The sequence below is a fragment of the Oratosquilla oratoria genome, chromosome 32 (genome assembly GCF_046742065.1).
Source record: "Oratosquilla oratoria isolate Oo_2021 chromosome 32, ASM4674206v1, whole genome shotgun sequence".
In the NCBI taxonomy this organism is placed as follows: Eukaryota; Metazoa; Arthropoda; class Malacostraca; order Stomatopoda; family Squillidae; genus Oratosquilla; species Oratosquilla oratoria.
In genome coordinates, this window is record NC_134808.1 from 9,715,219 (window position 1) to 9,728,714 (window position 13,496).

At 39.4% G+C, this 13,496-nt stretch overlaps 1 protein-coding gene across 5 annotated transcripts in view; it reads left to right on the top strand.

Annotated features, from left to right (window-relative positions):
* The window catches only part of dbe (KRR1 small subunit processome component homolog dbe), a 51,508-nt gene that overhangs the window by 27,595 nt on the left and 10,417 nt on the right, over positions 1-13,496 (top strand). For 4 of the 5 annotated variants that reach the window (XM_076213792.1, XM_076213795.1, XM_076213791.1 and 1 more), the window contains exons 4-5: positions 224-388; positions 7,484-7,585. In XM_076213792.1, coding sequence (XP_076069907.1) covers positions 224-388; positions 7,484-7,585 — 267 coding nt within the window. The remainder of the gene's footprint in view (positions 1-223; positions 389-7,483; positions 7,586-13,496) is intronic. The other variant, XM_076213796.1, reaches the window with a different exon arrangement.

Consider the following 13,496-nt stretch of genomic DNA (forward strand, 5'->3'; position numbering starts at 1 on the left):
TCTTTAAATTTTGGAATTTCCAATATTCAGAATGATAGTGTCTTCCAAAATTATACCAGAATAATAGGAAGTGATGAGAACTAAATTTTTCAAGATTTCAGAACTTTTTGTTTCATTTTGATATTGGAGATTTCCAAATTTTAGAGAATAAGTTTCAGAGTAATTTCTTTTTATTTATTTACTTTTCATGTGTGAATGATATCTCTTGTCCAACCTTTGTCAGATTCGAAACATGGTGCAGAATAAGGAAAGATTTGTTAAAAGGAGGCAAAGGCTGATAGGAGCTAACGGAACCACTCTGAAGGCCTTGGAACTTCTTACTAATTGCTATGTTCTTGTGCAAGGAGGAACTGTGGCTACTATTGGACCATACAAGGGTGTCAATGAGGTGAGTTGGTAATAGTACACACACATATGCACATAGACAGTGGGAGGGGGGGAGCACTTGTGGTTGCCCAAAAAAATCTCTGTGCAGTCTTGAACATGTCCATTGTGAGAAAATGCAAGGGAACCAAGGCAGATCAGTAAAAAACAACAATGAGTTTGATTCAGATGTGGATATAAACGCAGTCCTCTGGAGGCTCTATACTGAAACTGAATGTAAATAGAGGCTTTGAAACCCCAGAGGGGTTGGTAGGCTGTATGGCGATGAACCTTTTTCTGGCTTTGGTTAAGTACGAAAAAAGAAATTTGAGTCGAATCACAGACATGGAAAAGGAGATGAATTTTAATAGAAACTTGTGTGAGAGAGAGAATTCATGGAATTAAGGAAAGAGATGTTATTTTAAGGAAAGACTGTTTTGAAGTCAATAGAGAGGTATGTGAACTAAAGAATAATAATTCTGAAGTAAATAATAAGTTGAATTAAAAAAGAACTAATTGAAGTTAAATGTGAAAATGAAAAGATGAAAATGCTACCACCCATAGTGAGAACTTAAAAAAAAAGGCAAATCACAAAATACAGGCAATGTCTGAAAGAACTGAAGAAAACTTAGATGATAAGAATTTGCAGAAGATTAAGAAATGGAATGAAAACAGAGAAAATGAAGAGATGGTTTTTAAAGAAATAGTACAACAACAGATGCAGGAAAATGCAAAGGACGCACTTATTCAAGTAATCAAAGAAAAATTGAATTCGGTCAGAGATACAGCAGTTAGAAAAAGTGTATTGTAGTAAATGGATTAAAAGGGGAAAAAGCAGAAAAAATGGCAAAAACAATTTTAAAAGAAGTACAAGATGACCAAGAAGTAGAAATAAAAATAGAAGTATATGGAATAGGACAATATTCTAAAAGAAATCAACCCCGAAATATAAAACTAAGATCACAAATGGTAGCAGAAGACATACTGGCAAAATTAGATAAGTTAGCAGAGTGAATGTTACAACAATATATAGATAAAAAGAGAAATGAATGATAGGGAAAGAAGACACTAAGAGATGAAGCTAAAGGGGAAAAAAAAAAAACACATGAAAATAATGGAGACCGAAAGCAAGGAGTTCTATTGAAGTCTTAAACATGAGGCTGAGAAAATGGTATACCATGGTAAGCAAAACAAAAGGAACAGAAGACAGGATGGGAAGGAAAAATAATTAAAAGTAGCCCATACTAATATAGACAGATTAATCTCAGGATTGAGTGAACTAAATGATTACTTGTTAGCAGAAACACCAGACATAATGGGAATTGTGGAGATGAAATTAAGGTGTCCACTACCACCAAATAGTGTTGGACATGGGTTATATAATTATTAGATTAAAAACAGAAACGAGGAACAGTGAGGAAGAATCATGTTTTTGGCCAAGAAAAACTTAAATGTGATGAAGGTTACAGAGGGTAAAAACAGTGTGGAATTGATCATGATAAAAGTTGAAGACAGGATATGAAAAGTAGAAAGTTTGTGGTGATTGATGTACCCTCAAAAACAGGCTCTTGGAAAGAGGGTGAGCATTCAAAAATGTTAGAAGATACAAGGCATTCATTAAACAAGATACTGAAGGATGGAGGTAACCTGGTACTTAGGGGAGATTTTAACTGCAAGAAAATCTGTTGGGAAGAGGTCACAGTGAAAGGCAAAGAGGATTTATGAGGAAATATATTACTTGACATGACTATAGAACATACAATGACACAATGGGTAAAAGTAAATACCAGATATAGAAGCAATGAACTATCAATACCAATTTTAATATTTACATCAGAACCAGAAATTGTGGATAAAATTGAATACAAGACACCATTTGGAAAGAGTGACCACATACTAATACAGGTTGAACTAAAGGGGGAAATATAGAGAGAAATGAGAAATACTGAAAAGGAAGACTTATGTACAACAAAACAGACCTTGTGAAACTTAAGAAGTTCTTTCAAAATGCAAATTGGGAAAACTTTTTCAAAGAGACACAAGTGGAAGAGAAATGGATGATTTTGATGGAAACCTATAATGAAGGAGTGAATAAATATGTACCAAGACAGAAACAGGAAAAAGTGCACATTAAGTGCTGGTTCAACAGAGGATGCAGTGAGGTGAAAGAACAGATATAACTTGGAAAAGATGGGAAAAAGATAAAACCTAGAAAGTGGCAGATATATATCAACCATAGAAATGAATATGTAAAAGTGAGCAGAGAAGAAAAAAGAAACTACAAAAAAGACATAATAGAAAAATGTAAAGCTCAACCCAAACTATTCTATAGATATGTAAATGGCAAACTTAAAAATAAACAGGAAATGGTGAAACTATGCCATGGAAATATAGAATATACAGAAGATTTAGAAATTGCTGAAGTCATAACAACCACTTGAAGTCTGTTTTCACTAAAGAAAAAGTACAGCATTGGGATGAAGGAATTGAAGTGCGATCACCCCCCATGAGGAAAATAACAATAACACAAAGAAACAGTGGATCAACAAATGAACCTTGATGTCACAAAATCACACGGCCCTAGAAGAATTGCAAATTGGATACTAAAAAAATGTAAAGAATTAATGGACAAAATATATAACATAAGTTGCTCACTCAAAGAAGGAAAAATATCAAAAGACTGGAAAAATGACAATATTGTACCAATATATAGAGGAAACAAAGAACCAACAAATTACAGACTAGTGCCCCTTACAAGCACTGTAGCCAAAATTTGTGAAAAAATGATCAAGAATAGATGGATAAACCTCCTGAAAGAAAATATAATAAACCTGAGTGGGACAGGGATTGGAAATGGTTAAAGAGAATGGAGAAAAGTGGGAGGTGAGCCAGTTGTTGTTTGCGGACGACACTGCGCTTGTGGCAGAATCGGAGGAGGTATTGAGGAAGTTGGTGACAGAGTTTGGGAGAGTATGTGATAGAAGAAAGCTAAAGATAAATGTGGGTAAAAGTAAGGTGATGAGATGTACAAGGGGTGAAAGTGGCAGTAGTCTGGAAGTGAGCATTAAGGGAGAGTGACTGGAGGAAGTGGATAGTTTTAGATACTTGGGTGCAGATGTGGCAGGAAAAGGTGGAGTGAAAGTGGAGGTAGAATGTAGATTGAGAGAAGCGAGTAAATGCCTTAGTGGATTAAAGAGTGTAATGAGGAATAGACATTTGGGAATGGATGCTAAGAGGAAACTGTATGAAGGAGTGATTGTGCCAACAGCACTATATGGGGCAGAAACATGGAACATAAGAGAGGAAGAGAAAAGGAGTTTGAATGTGTTTGAGATGAGGTGTCTGAGAAGTATGATGGGGGTTACTAGGCTAGATAGAGTGAGAAATGAGGAGGTGAGGAGAAGAACGGGGGTGGAAAGGGAGCTGGGAGATAGGGTTGATGAAAGAGTATTAGGATGGTTTGGACACATGGAAAGAATGAGTGAAGAAAGACTAGTAAAAGAGGTATGGAAGGCAGATGTGGAGGGAGTGAACATGAGGGGACGTCCTAGGATGAGGTGGATGGATGGGGTGAAGGGGGCTTTGGGGAAGAGAGGAATGTCTGTTGAGGAAGGATGGGAGAGGACAGAAGACAGGGGTGAATGGAGAATGGTTGTATATGGATGATGATGTGAGCATGATGTGGAATGGGGGGTGAGGTAGTATGTGTGAGCAAAATTTGACACAGCCTGAAGGGATTTCTCCCCGTCTTCTCCTTTTATGCAATGGGGGGACGGAGAGGGGGGGGTCGCCGATTTAATGAAGCGGCCTTACTGTGGATGTGCTGTGTCTTGCGACACTGCTTCTGACCCTGGGCAGTGGACAAGGTGCAGGGATGACCCGTTATCCAGAAGGTGCTAAGATAAGAGGGAGGGTGGAGGGGTGTGGAGTGTATTCAGGGATGGAATGGGTGGAAATGATTTTATGCCTTTCCCTTTTTGGCTACCTCCCTTTTAAGGGGGAAAAAGCCTTGGTATATGTATGTATGAGACAATTTGAATTCAGACAGGTAAGATCATGTACCAAACTTAATCTGTTTCTACAAAAGACTAATAGATATGCAAGAAAGGATGGATGGGCTGATTGTGGTTTCCTAGACTTACAAAAAGCCTTTGACAAAGTACCACACAAAAAATTGTTAAGAATTGAAACCATAGAGAAGATGATTAGTGGGGGAGAGGATCTATGGGGAAATGCATTACTTGACATGACTATAGAACATACAATGGCACAATGGGTAAAAGAAAATACCAGCTATAAAGTAATGAAGAACTGTTGAGACTAGATTTAATATTTACTACAGAACCTGAAATTGTGGATAAAATTGAATACTAAAGACGATTTGGAAAGAGTGACCACATACTAATAGAGGTTGAAGTAAAGAAATATAGAGAGAAATGAAATTGAAGAGACCAAAGTGGAAGAGAAAGGGGCAATCTTGATGGAAATCTATAATAAAGAGGTGAATAGGTATGTACCAAGACAAAAACAAGAGAGGGTGTACATTAAATGCTGGTTCAATGGAAGATGCAGGGAGGCAAAGGCAAAAGAGACAAAGCTTGGAAAAGATGGAGAAAAAAAAAAAAAAAAAAAAAGGAAAGGAAATGGCAAATATATATATATAAACTATAGAAATGAATATTTAAAAATGTGCAGAAAAATGCAAGGATCAACCCAAACTATTCTATAGATATCTGAATGGTAAACTTAAAGATAAACAGGAAATGGTGAAACTACGCCAAGGAAATATAGAATACACAAAAGATCTAGAAATTGCTGAAGTCTTGAACAATCACTTCAAATCAGTTTTCACTAGAGAAAAAGTACAGCATTGGGACAGGAAGCGAAGTGCAATCTCCCCCCATGAGGGAAATAATAATAACACAAAAAGAAATGATGAAGCAATTAACAAAACTGGACATTAGCAACTTGCCCGGCCCAGGTGGAATAGTAAACTGGATACTAAAAGAATGCAAAGAATAACTAGTGGACAAAATATACAACATGATAAGATGCACACTCAAAGAAGCAAAAATACCAAAGGACTGGGAAATTGCCAACATTGTACCAGTATATAGAGGAGGAAACAAGGAAGAACCAACTAATTACAGACCACTCTCCCTAACCAAAATTCTTAGGAAATTATCAAGAATAGATGGGTAAAACACCTGGAAGAAAAGTATGTAATAAACCCAAGACAATTTGGATTTAGACAGGGAAGATCATGTACCACAAATTTAATCTGTTTTTACCCGAGACTAATAGATATACAAGAAAGGGATGGATGGGCTGATTGTGCTTTCCTAGACTTACAGAAACCCTTCGACAAAGTACCACACTAAAAATTATGAAAATTATTGGAAAACAGGGATACAAGGCAACCTACTAAACTGGATGGAAGATTTCCTGAATGGTACTAAATATGACTTAAATATGATGATATATATATATATTATATTTAAGAAAATGTGGGTAAATAATGACTTTAAGAGTCTACTATTCCTATGGGAATTTAGCATGTGTCTGACATACAACCAAATCGAGTTACAACTAGTCGGTCGGAACCAATTGCAGTCGCAAGTCGACGACTACCTGTATATATATATATATATATTTTGAGGCAGTGAAAGAGAGGAAGTGGAATTGGGCAGATAAGTTAGTGCGAATGACTGATGAACGATGGAGCAAGTGTGTTACTGAGTGGACGCTGCAAGACTGGAAGCGTGGAAGAGGGAGTCCAGGCAGGAGGTGGAGAGACAAGATTGAGAAGTTTGCAGGAGTGATGTGGCAGAGGATGGCACGGTTGCATGAATCATGGAATGGTATGAAGGAGGCCTTTGTTCAGCAGTGGACTCAGTATGGCTGATTTGATTCATATATATATATATATATATATATATATATATATATATATATATATATATATACATATGAATACATATATATATATATATATATAAATATATATATATATACAGTAGTGGGATTCAGCCGGTTCTTACCTATTCGCTAGAACCGGCTCACGCAAATTTGTCAGTTCGGCGAACCGGCTAACTGGCGAACCGACTAGTTGCTCAGCTGGTCAGTGGTCTTCTGCATCTCATCCGATAAGTACCGGGACGGTATGTTTCGTAACTTTCATTAGTGATTTATTGCATAGTTTATTTACACAAGTGGTTACCAGTTTTTTTTTCATGTATATAGTGCTTGGTTTCTCTGTATATTTGTGTTATTAAACTACATTTTATTATAATTATGGACATACATACACACACTCTCATACACACTCCTTAGGCCTACCCACACAAACATGTTTGTTTATAAATAACACAAATGCATTGCACACATGCACACACATACTCATGTACATGTACACATATGCACACGTGTAAGCACATACATAGCCTACACATGCACACACTACCCCCACACAAACATGCGTCCGTAAAAAAATAAATACACCTGCACTAGGTTGCCCAAATCGAATTTTTTGATCACGAGACTAACTATAGGTTGGCACCCAGGTCTATACCCCATTTTTTTTTCCACCTGACAATTTTTCAGGTTTTTCGTATGTAAATATTTGAATATTTTTTACGTTTGGCAGCCAGAGATGCATTTTAAATATAATATTGTTAGTTTTCCATATTTCTAGTTAGAATATTTAATTGATAACAATAATATAAAGAAAATGTGGCTAAGAAGTGGTTGCAAATTAGTGTCAGATGGAAATACACCAACTATAACAGAACCGGCTGACGAAAAATTTGAATCCCACTACTGTATATATATATAGATATATAGATATATATATATATATATATACATATATATATATTTACATAAAATACATCCATTGTCTCTCCATCTCTATCAAATGAGTGTCAAGGTCTGCATCTCCATATGGAGGTGAGGGGGGCTGTTGGGTTTTGATAATGAATAGCAGGAACAGACTCTGCCATTTGCAGGACCACTTGCAAGGTACCTGTTATTGGTTTCTTCTAAAAAATAGTTATCTGGTGATAATAGATAAGTGAAGGTGGTCAATTTCTATTGTTAAACATTTATATATATATTTTAGGTAATCCGTGTTGTAGAACAAACGATGGAAAATATTCATCCAGTGTACCTCCTTAAAACTCTTATGATCAAGAAGCAGTTGTCACAGGATCCAAAAATGAAGGTAGGCATTTCACTGAAAAGGTTAAAAATATTTTAAAATGTTCATTGTTTTATTTAAGACTAGAAGTCATAAAAAAGCATATAAACAGGTACTGGAACAGTTATCAAGACTTCTTGGTACCTGAGGCATTTCAAATTCTTTTTATTAATTTTGTGGTTTTCATTGTAATATATCAGAAAAATACAAGAAAATGGCAATGGTACACATACTGTCAGTTACTTTGACTTGATGCTGCACTTGATGCTCCATTAGACTGTAGTGCATCAATGTACATAAACAGTGCAGTGAGTGAGCATATTACTTAGCTGCATTGTGGTAAGTTCATATAGTTTGAAAATAATAGCTGCCAGTTACCATTTGCCAAATCCTGTGGTGGGGGAAAAGTATACTGCCACCCAGTTTTTCCATTTGAGTTGTAAAATGTGACAAAAATAGGATGGGGATAGGACTAGGCATCCTTCTCTCTGTAACACCAAAGGGGAAATTCCTAAAAAAAAAAAAGCAAAGGCATAAGAGGGTTTGGGAGTTTTCCAACCAGAACACTATGTTTTGGGTCTTTTATTGTGTGGATGTGGTACAGATGAAAGTTAAGGGAAGAGATAGTATGTTTGTGAGAAAATGGATGTGTTGGCATTAAGTGTAATTAAGTTGAAAAGGAGGGGCAAGTGTGATTTTGGGAATATAGTTGGGAGGGTGTGAAGAGTGAAAAAAGGATGAGGGAGGGAAGGGGTGGCTACACTAGTAAGTGAAGAGATAGTTAAACATGTGGTGGAGTGGAAGATTTCTTCAAGGTTAATGAGGATGAAGGTGAATCTGGGAAAGAAGAGGTGGGTTTTTGTAAGTGAATATGGGCCTGGTGGTGAGGCTTTTTGGATAGATTTAAATGAGTGCATAGAGGGTGTAGGGGGAAATATTAATGTATTGGGAGATCTTAACCCCTTCCATACGGTGCCGCACACGTAGGCGTCATGGACTTAGATCTCGGTGGCAGCAACCAATGCCAGCCGTACGACGTGTCGTAATAATACTCGCATCATAAAATATAGTCACCGCTTATATCGATCGTTCTCTCTTCACCCGTGAATTTTGATAACCATAGAAAATGCGATTACAAAAGAATTAGAAAGAATGTCATTATGGAGGGGCGACTACAATAAATATAATCAAGACGCCGATATGGCAGCCTCGCGAATACACTCGCTCCCCATGACGCCTACGTGTGCGGCACCGTATGGAAGGGGTTAATGCTAGGGTAAGAAATGAACCAATAGGAGTGGCTGGGAAGTGTGGAGTTCCAGGAAAAAATCATAGTGGAGAGTTGATGGTAGAGATAGCAGATACACTGTTTAACCTCTTCCATACGGTGCCACCTACGTAGGCGGTATGAGGAGCAAGTGGATACGCGAGGCTGCCATATCGGCGTCTTGATTATATTTATTGTAGTCGTCCCTGCGTAACTGACGTACTCTCTAAACTGGCTTCATCACATTTTCTATGGTTATCAAAATTCACGGGTGAAAGAGAGAACGATCGATATAAGCGGTGACTATTTTTTATGATGCGAGTATTATGATGCAACATCGTACGTCTGGCAGCTAATGCTGCCAGCGAGATTTTGGCCCGGAGTGAAGTGGTTAAGAAGTCAAGCATAAGTACACATGGGAGAGGGTGGTGAATGGAAGGGTGGTAGATAGGCTGTTAATGGACTACATAGTGGTAACCAGGAGAATAGTAGGAAGAGTTTTGGATGTACATGTTTTAAGGGGAGAGAGTGGGGAAATATCAGGTATAGTTCCACTTTACAAGGGAAAAGAGGACAAGTGTGAGTGTAGTAGTTTCAGAGGGATCAGTTTGTTGGATGTAGTTCGGAAGGCTTGTGTACGTACGTGTCGGCCTTTGACGTGTGATGAATCCTGAAAAGCAAGATATCATTGATGAAACAGAAAATTTAAGAAAAGCCTCAGCTTTGAAATTACTTTGATCACCACATCAACGGCCAGCCGTAACAACAACCGCCATGAGCTGTGCCTGTGGCCACCCATGCATGGGTATTATACATCGTTGGATCTACACTGCCGTGCATGCCATATGACTGCGGGTCATACAGCGGTGCGTGTCTTGTGTGGATTTTCAGTAAGGTGTAAGGGGGTGCGGGTCATATAACGGTGCGGGCTATAGTCCGTAAAATACAGTATTCATAGATTGGTTACAAAATAGGATGAGAGAATTATATGAGAGGAACAAAGAAAAGAGAAGTAAAGCATAAGATAGAGGCAAAGAGGAGAGCAGATGTGAAATGGGGTAAGAGTATAACAGAAAGAAATTAAGAGAGGAAGAGGAGGCGAATCAAGTAGAGAAGAAAAGGTAAAAGGTGCAGATAGATGATAGAAGAGACGGCAGTGAGAGGAAGATGGGCAGAGTAATTTAGGTAGTTCCTAAATGTATTTATCCCTGTCTGGGGTATTGGCTGCATGTTATTGTGGCAAAGTAGCATGCAGTTGATACTTTAGGGTCTACATTGGGAGCCCCTACAGACCAGAGCCTCACATCATTTTGTCTGTGATAGAGGAAGTCTCTGTTCATAGAGAAATGGTGACACTTTTATTATACTGTGACTGTCCCTCTGTTATGCTGTCCCCCAACCCCTTGTTGCTGTCCTGTACCATTTCTCTGAATATTCATTTCCTTTTTTTGCCTAACCCTGTGGTGGGGGAGGGAAAGATAGTGGGAGTGGGGAATGCTAAGAAAATGACCATGATGAGTGAGGAAAATGGAGGAGAAAGAAGGAAAGATGAGGTGAAAGCAGTTTTAAAATGATGAGAGCAGGTAAGGCAATTGGGTTTGATGGGTGTCATGTGGAGTGTCTAAAAAAGGGAGATACAGTGATGGTGGACTGGCTGGTGAGGTTATTTAATGTTTGTCTAAAAGAGGGTAGAGTGCCGGAGGACTGGAGGAGTGCCTGTATAGTTCCACTTTACAAGGGAAAAGAGGACAAGTGTGAGTGTAGTAGTTTCAGAGGGATCAGTTTGTTGGATGTAGTTCGGAAGGCTTGTGGGAGGGTTTTGATTGAGAGGATTAGGAGAGGAACAGAGGGAGTAATTGGTGAGGAACAGTGTGGGTTTTAGACAGGCAAGGGTTGTGTGGATCAGATATTTGTGGTAAAGCAGATAGGTGAGGAAGTTTTAGGAAGAGGTAAGGATGTTTTTCGGGACTTCATGGATTTGGAAAAAGCTCATGACAGGGTAAACAGAAAGGCACTGTGGGAGGTATTGCAGATGTATGGCTTAAGAGGAAAATTGTTAAGAGCAGTCAAGAGTTTTTACAAGAGTAGTAGAGCCTGTGTTAGAATCCGAAATTGAGAGAGGGAGTGGTTGTTGTTGTTGTCGTTCCCTAGACTGTCTGTCCGAGCAGTCCCGTCTCCCCAAGGAAGGCCACAGCCGAGACTGGGTTTTCCCACAAATCCTTTATAGAGTGTATGTTGTGTTGTTTGCGTGCATGATTGTGTATAATGCAGTCTTCCATTATGTGTTGTATGGTATGGGGTGAAGTGTTACATCCTGGGCAGCTGTTCACAACACGGTCGTCCAGCCTCCTCTGGTAGCTTAGAAGTGCTGGGTGGTGACCGCATCGCAGTCTGGCCAAGTGGACTCTGTCCTTACGTGGGAGAGAGGATTCAGAAGGGTGGATATCAGGGGGTCTGGCATGCAGCAGTGTGTTGTCTTTCAGTGTGTTAATGGAGCGGTGAGTGATATGATTATGAATATGTTTCCGGAGGCTGGTATTTGGTGGTTGTGGAGGAAGAGAAGAGAGTATCTTTGTGTAATAAAGGTCTTTGGGTGTAGTTTTAATGTTTCTTGGTGTGTGTGGGTGTTCTGCTATGTAGTGTAACGGGTGTGATGTGTTTGTGGTGGCTGCAGCAAGTGTTTGTGTGCCTCTCATGTCGAGGTGTTCCTTGACTTTGAGGACTTTTGTTTCATGGTGTAAATGGTCTGTAGGTGATGTATTTGTGCAGCCTGTAATTGTTTTTAGGGCTTTGTTTTGTATGATTTGAAGGGTGTTGTGGTGTGTCTCACTGAGATTAGGAGCCCATGCAGGACTCGCATAATTCATCACTGAGCGTATACATTGTTTGTATATTGTTATATTAGTTTCTTTGTTTTGTCCAAATGTTGTTCCAGTGATTGACTTAAGTGCGTTAAGTCTAGGTGTGCATTTGTTTTTTATGTTTGTGAGGTGTTGTTTGAAAGACATGGATGTATCGTATGTTACACCAAGAATTTTCGGTGTGTTTGTGTGTGGTATTAGAGTGTTGTTGATGTAGAGATGAGGTATGTATTTGTGTTCTTTTGTCCAGTTGGTGAGAAGTGTTGCTGTAGATTTGGTTGGAGCTATTTTGAGTCTGTTTGTGATGAACCATGTGTTGAGTGTGTCAAGGTAAGGCTGGATTATTTCTGCAGCTTTGTCTGTGTTACGATGTGTGCATGTGATTGTTATGTCGTCTGCGTAAGAAGAGATTTGTATTTCTGAGGTGTCTGGCGTGGGTAAGTCATGCATGTATAGATTAAATTTAGCTGCAACGTCTACGTCGTGGGACCACCCCCCAACCCCAAGAGTTGGGGGCCAAACAGCAGCATTTACCCCTGGCCATCAGCTCTACGCAGATGGCACCGATCCCCAAGGAGGAGAGGGAGTGGTTTGAGGTAAAGGTGGTACTTTGTCAGGGATGTGTTATGTCACCCTGGCTGTTCAATTTATATATAGATAGGGTGGTGTGAGAGGTAGATGCAAGGGTAACGGGCTGGGGATTGGAGATGGTTAAAGAAAATAGAGAAATGTGGGAGATAAGCCAGTTGTTTGCTGACGACACTCCACTTGTAGCAGGATCAGAGGAGGGATTAACCCATACATTACTTGGTGAAAATTGTGTATGCTCCCACCCCCAGCGTTGGAGCCAAAATCAATTTTTTTTTCTTAAATCAGCTCAAAATGATGTACATACATATACCATAGGCTTTTTCCCCCTTACAAGGGAGGTAGACAAAAAGAAAAAGGCATAAAAACCATTCACACTTATTTCATCCCTAATACACTCCACTCCCCTCCACCCTCTACCCTCCTTCTTATCTTGGCACCTTCAGGATGATGGTCATCTCTCCATCTTGTCTACTGCCCTGGGTCAGAGGCAGTGTCGCTTCATTAAATCGGCGACCCCCTCTCTGTCCCCTTATGCAGAAAAAGAGAAGATGGGGAGAAATCCCTTCAGCCTGTGTCAAATTTTTCTCACACATACTACCTCCCCCCTCCCCCACCCATTCCACCTCATGCATCACATCATCATCCATGTACAACCGTCTTCTGTCCTCTTCCATCCTTCCCCAACAGACATTCCCCTCTTCCCCAAAGCCCCTTTCACCCCATCTATCCATCTCATCTTAGGTCGCCCCCTCATGTTCACTCCCTCTACATGTACCTTCCAAACCTCTTTTACTAGTCTTTCTTCACTCATTCTTTCCATGTGTCCAAACCATCCTAATACTCTTTCATCAACCCTATCTCCCAACTTCCTTACTACCCCTGTTCTCCTCCTCACCTCCTCATTTCTCACTCTATCTAGCCTAGTAACCCCCATCATACTTCTCAGACACCTTATCTCAAACACATTCAAACTCATTTTCTCTTCCTCTCTTATGTTCCATGTTTCTGCCCCATACAGTGCTGTTGGCACAATCACTCCATCATACAATCTCCTCTTAGCCTCCATTCCCAAATGTCTATTCCTCATTACACTTTTTAATCCACCAAGGCATTTACTCGCTTCTCTCAATCTACATTCTACCTCCACCTCCACTCCACCCTTTCCTGCCACATTCATACCCAAGTATCTAAAACTATCCACTTACTCCAGTCACTC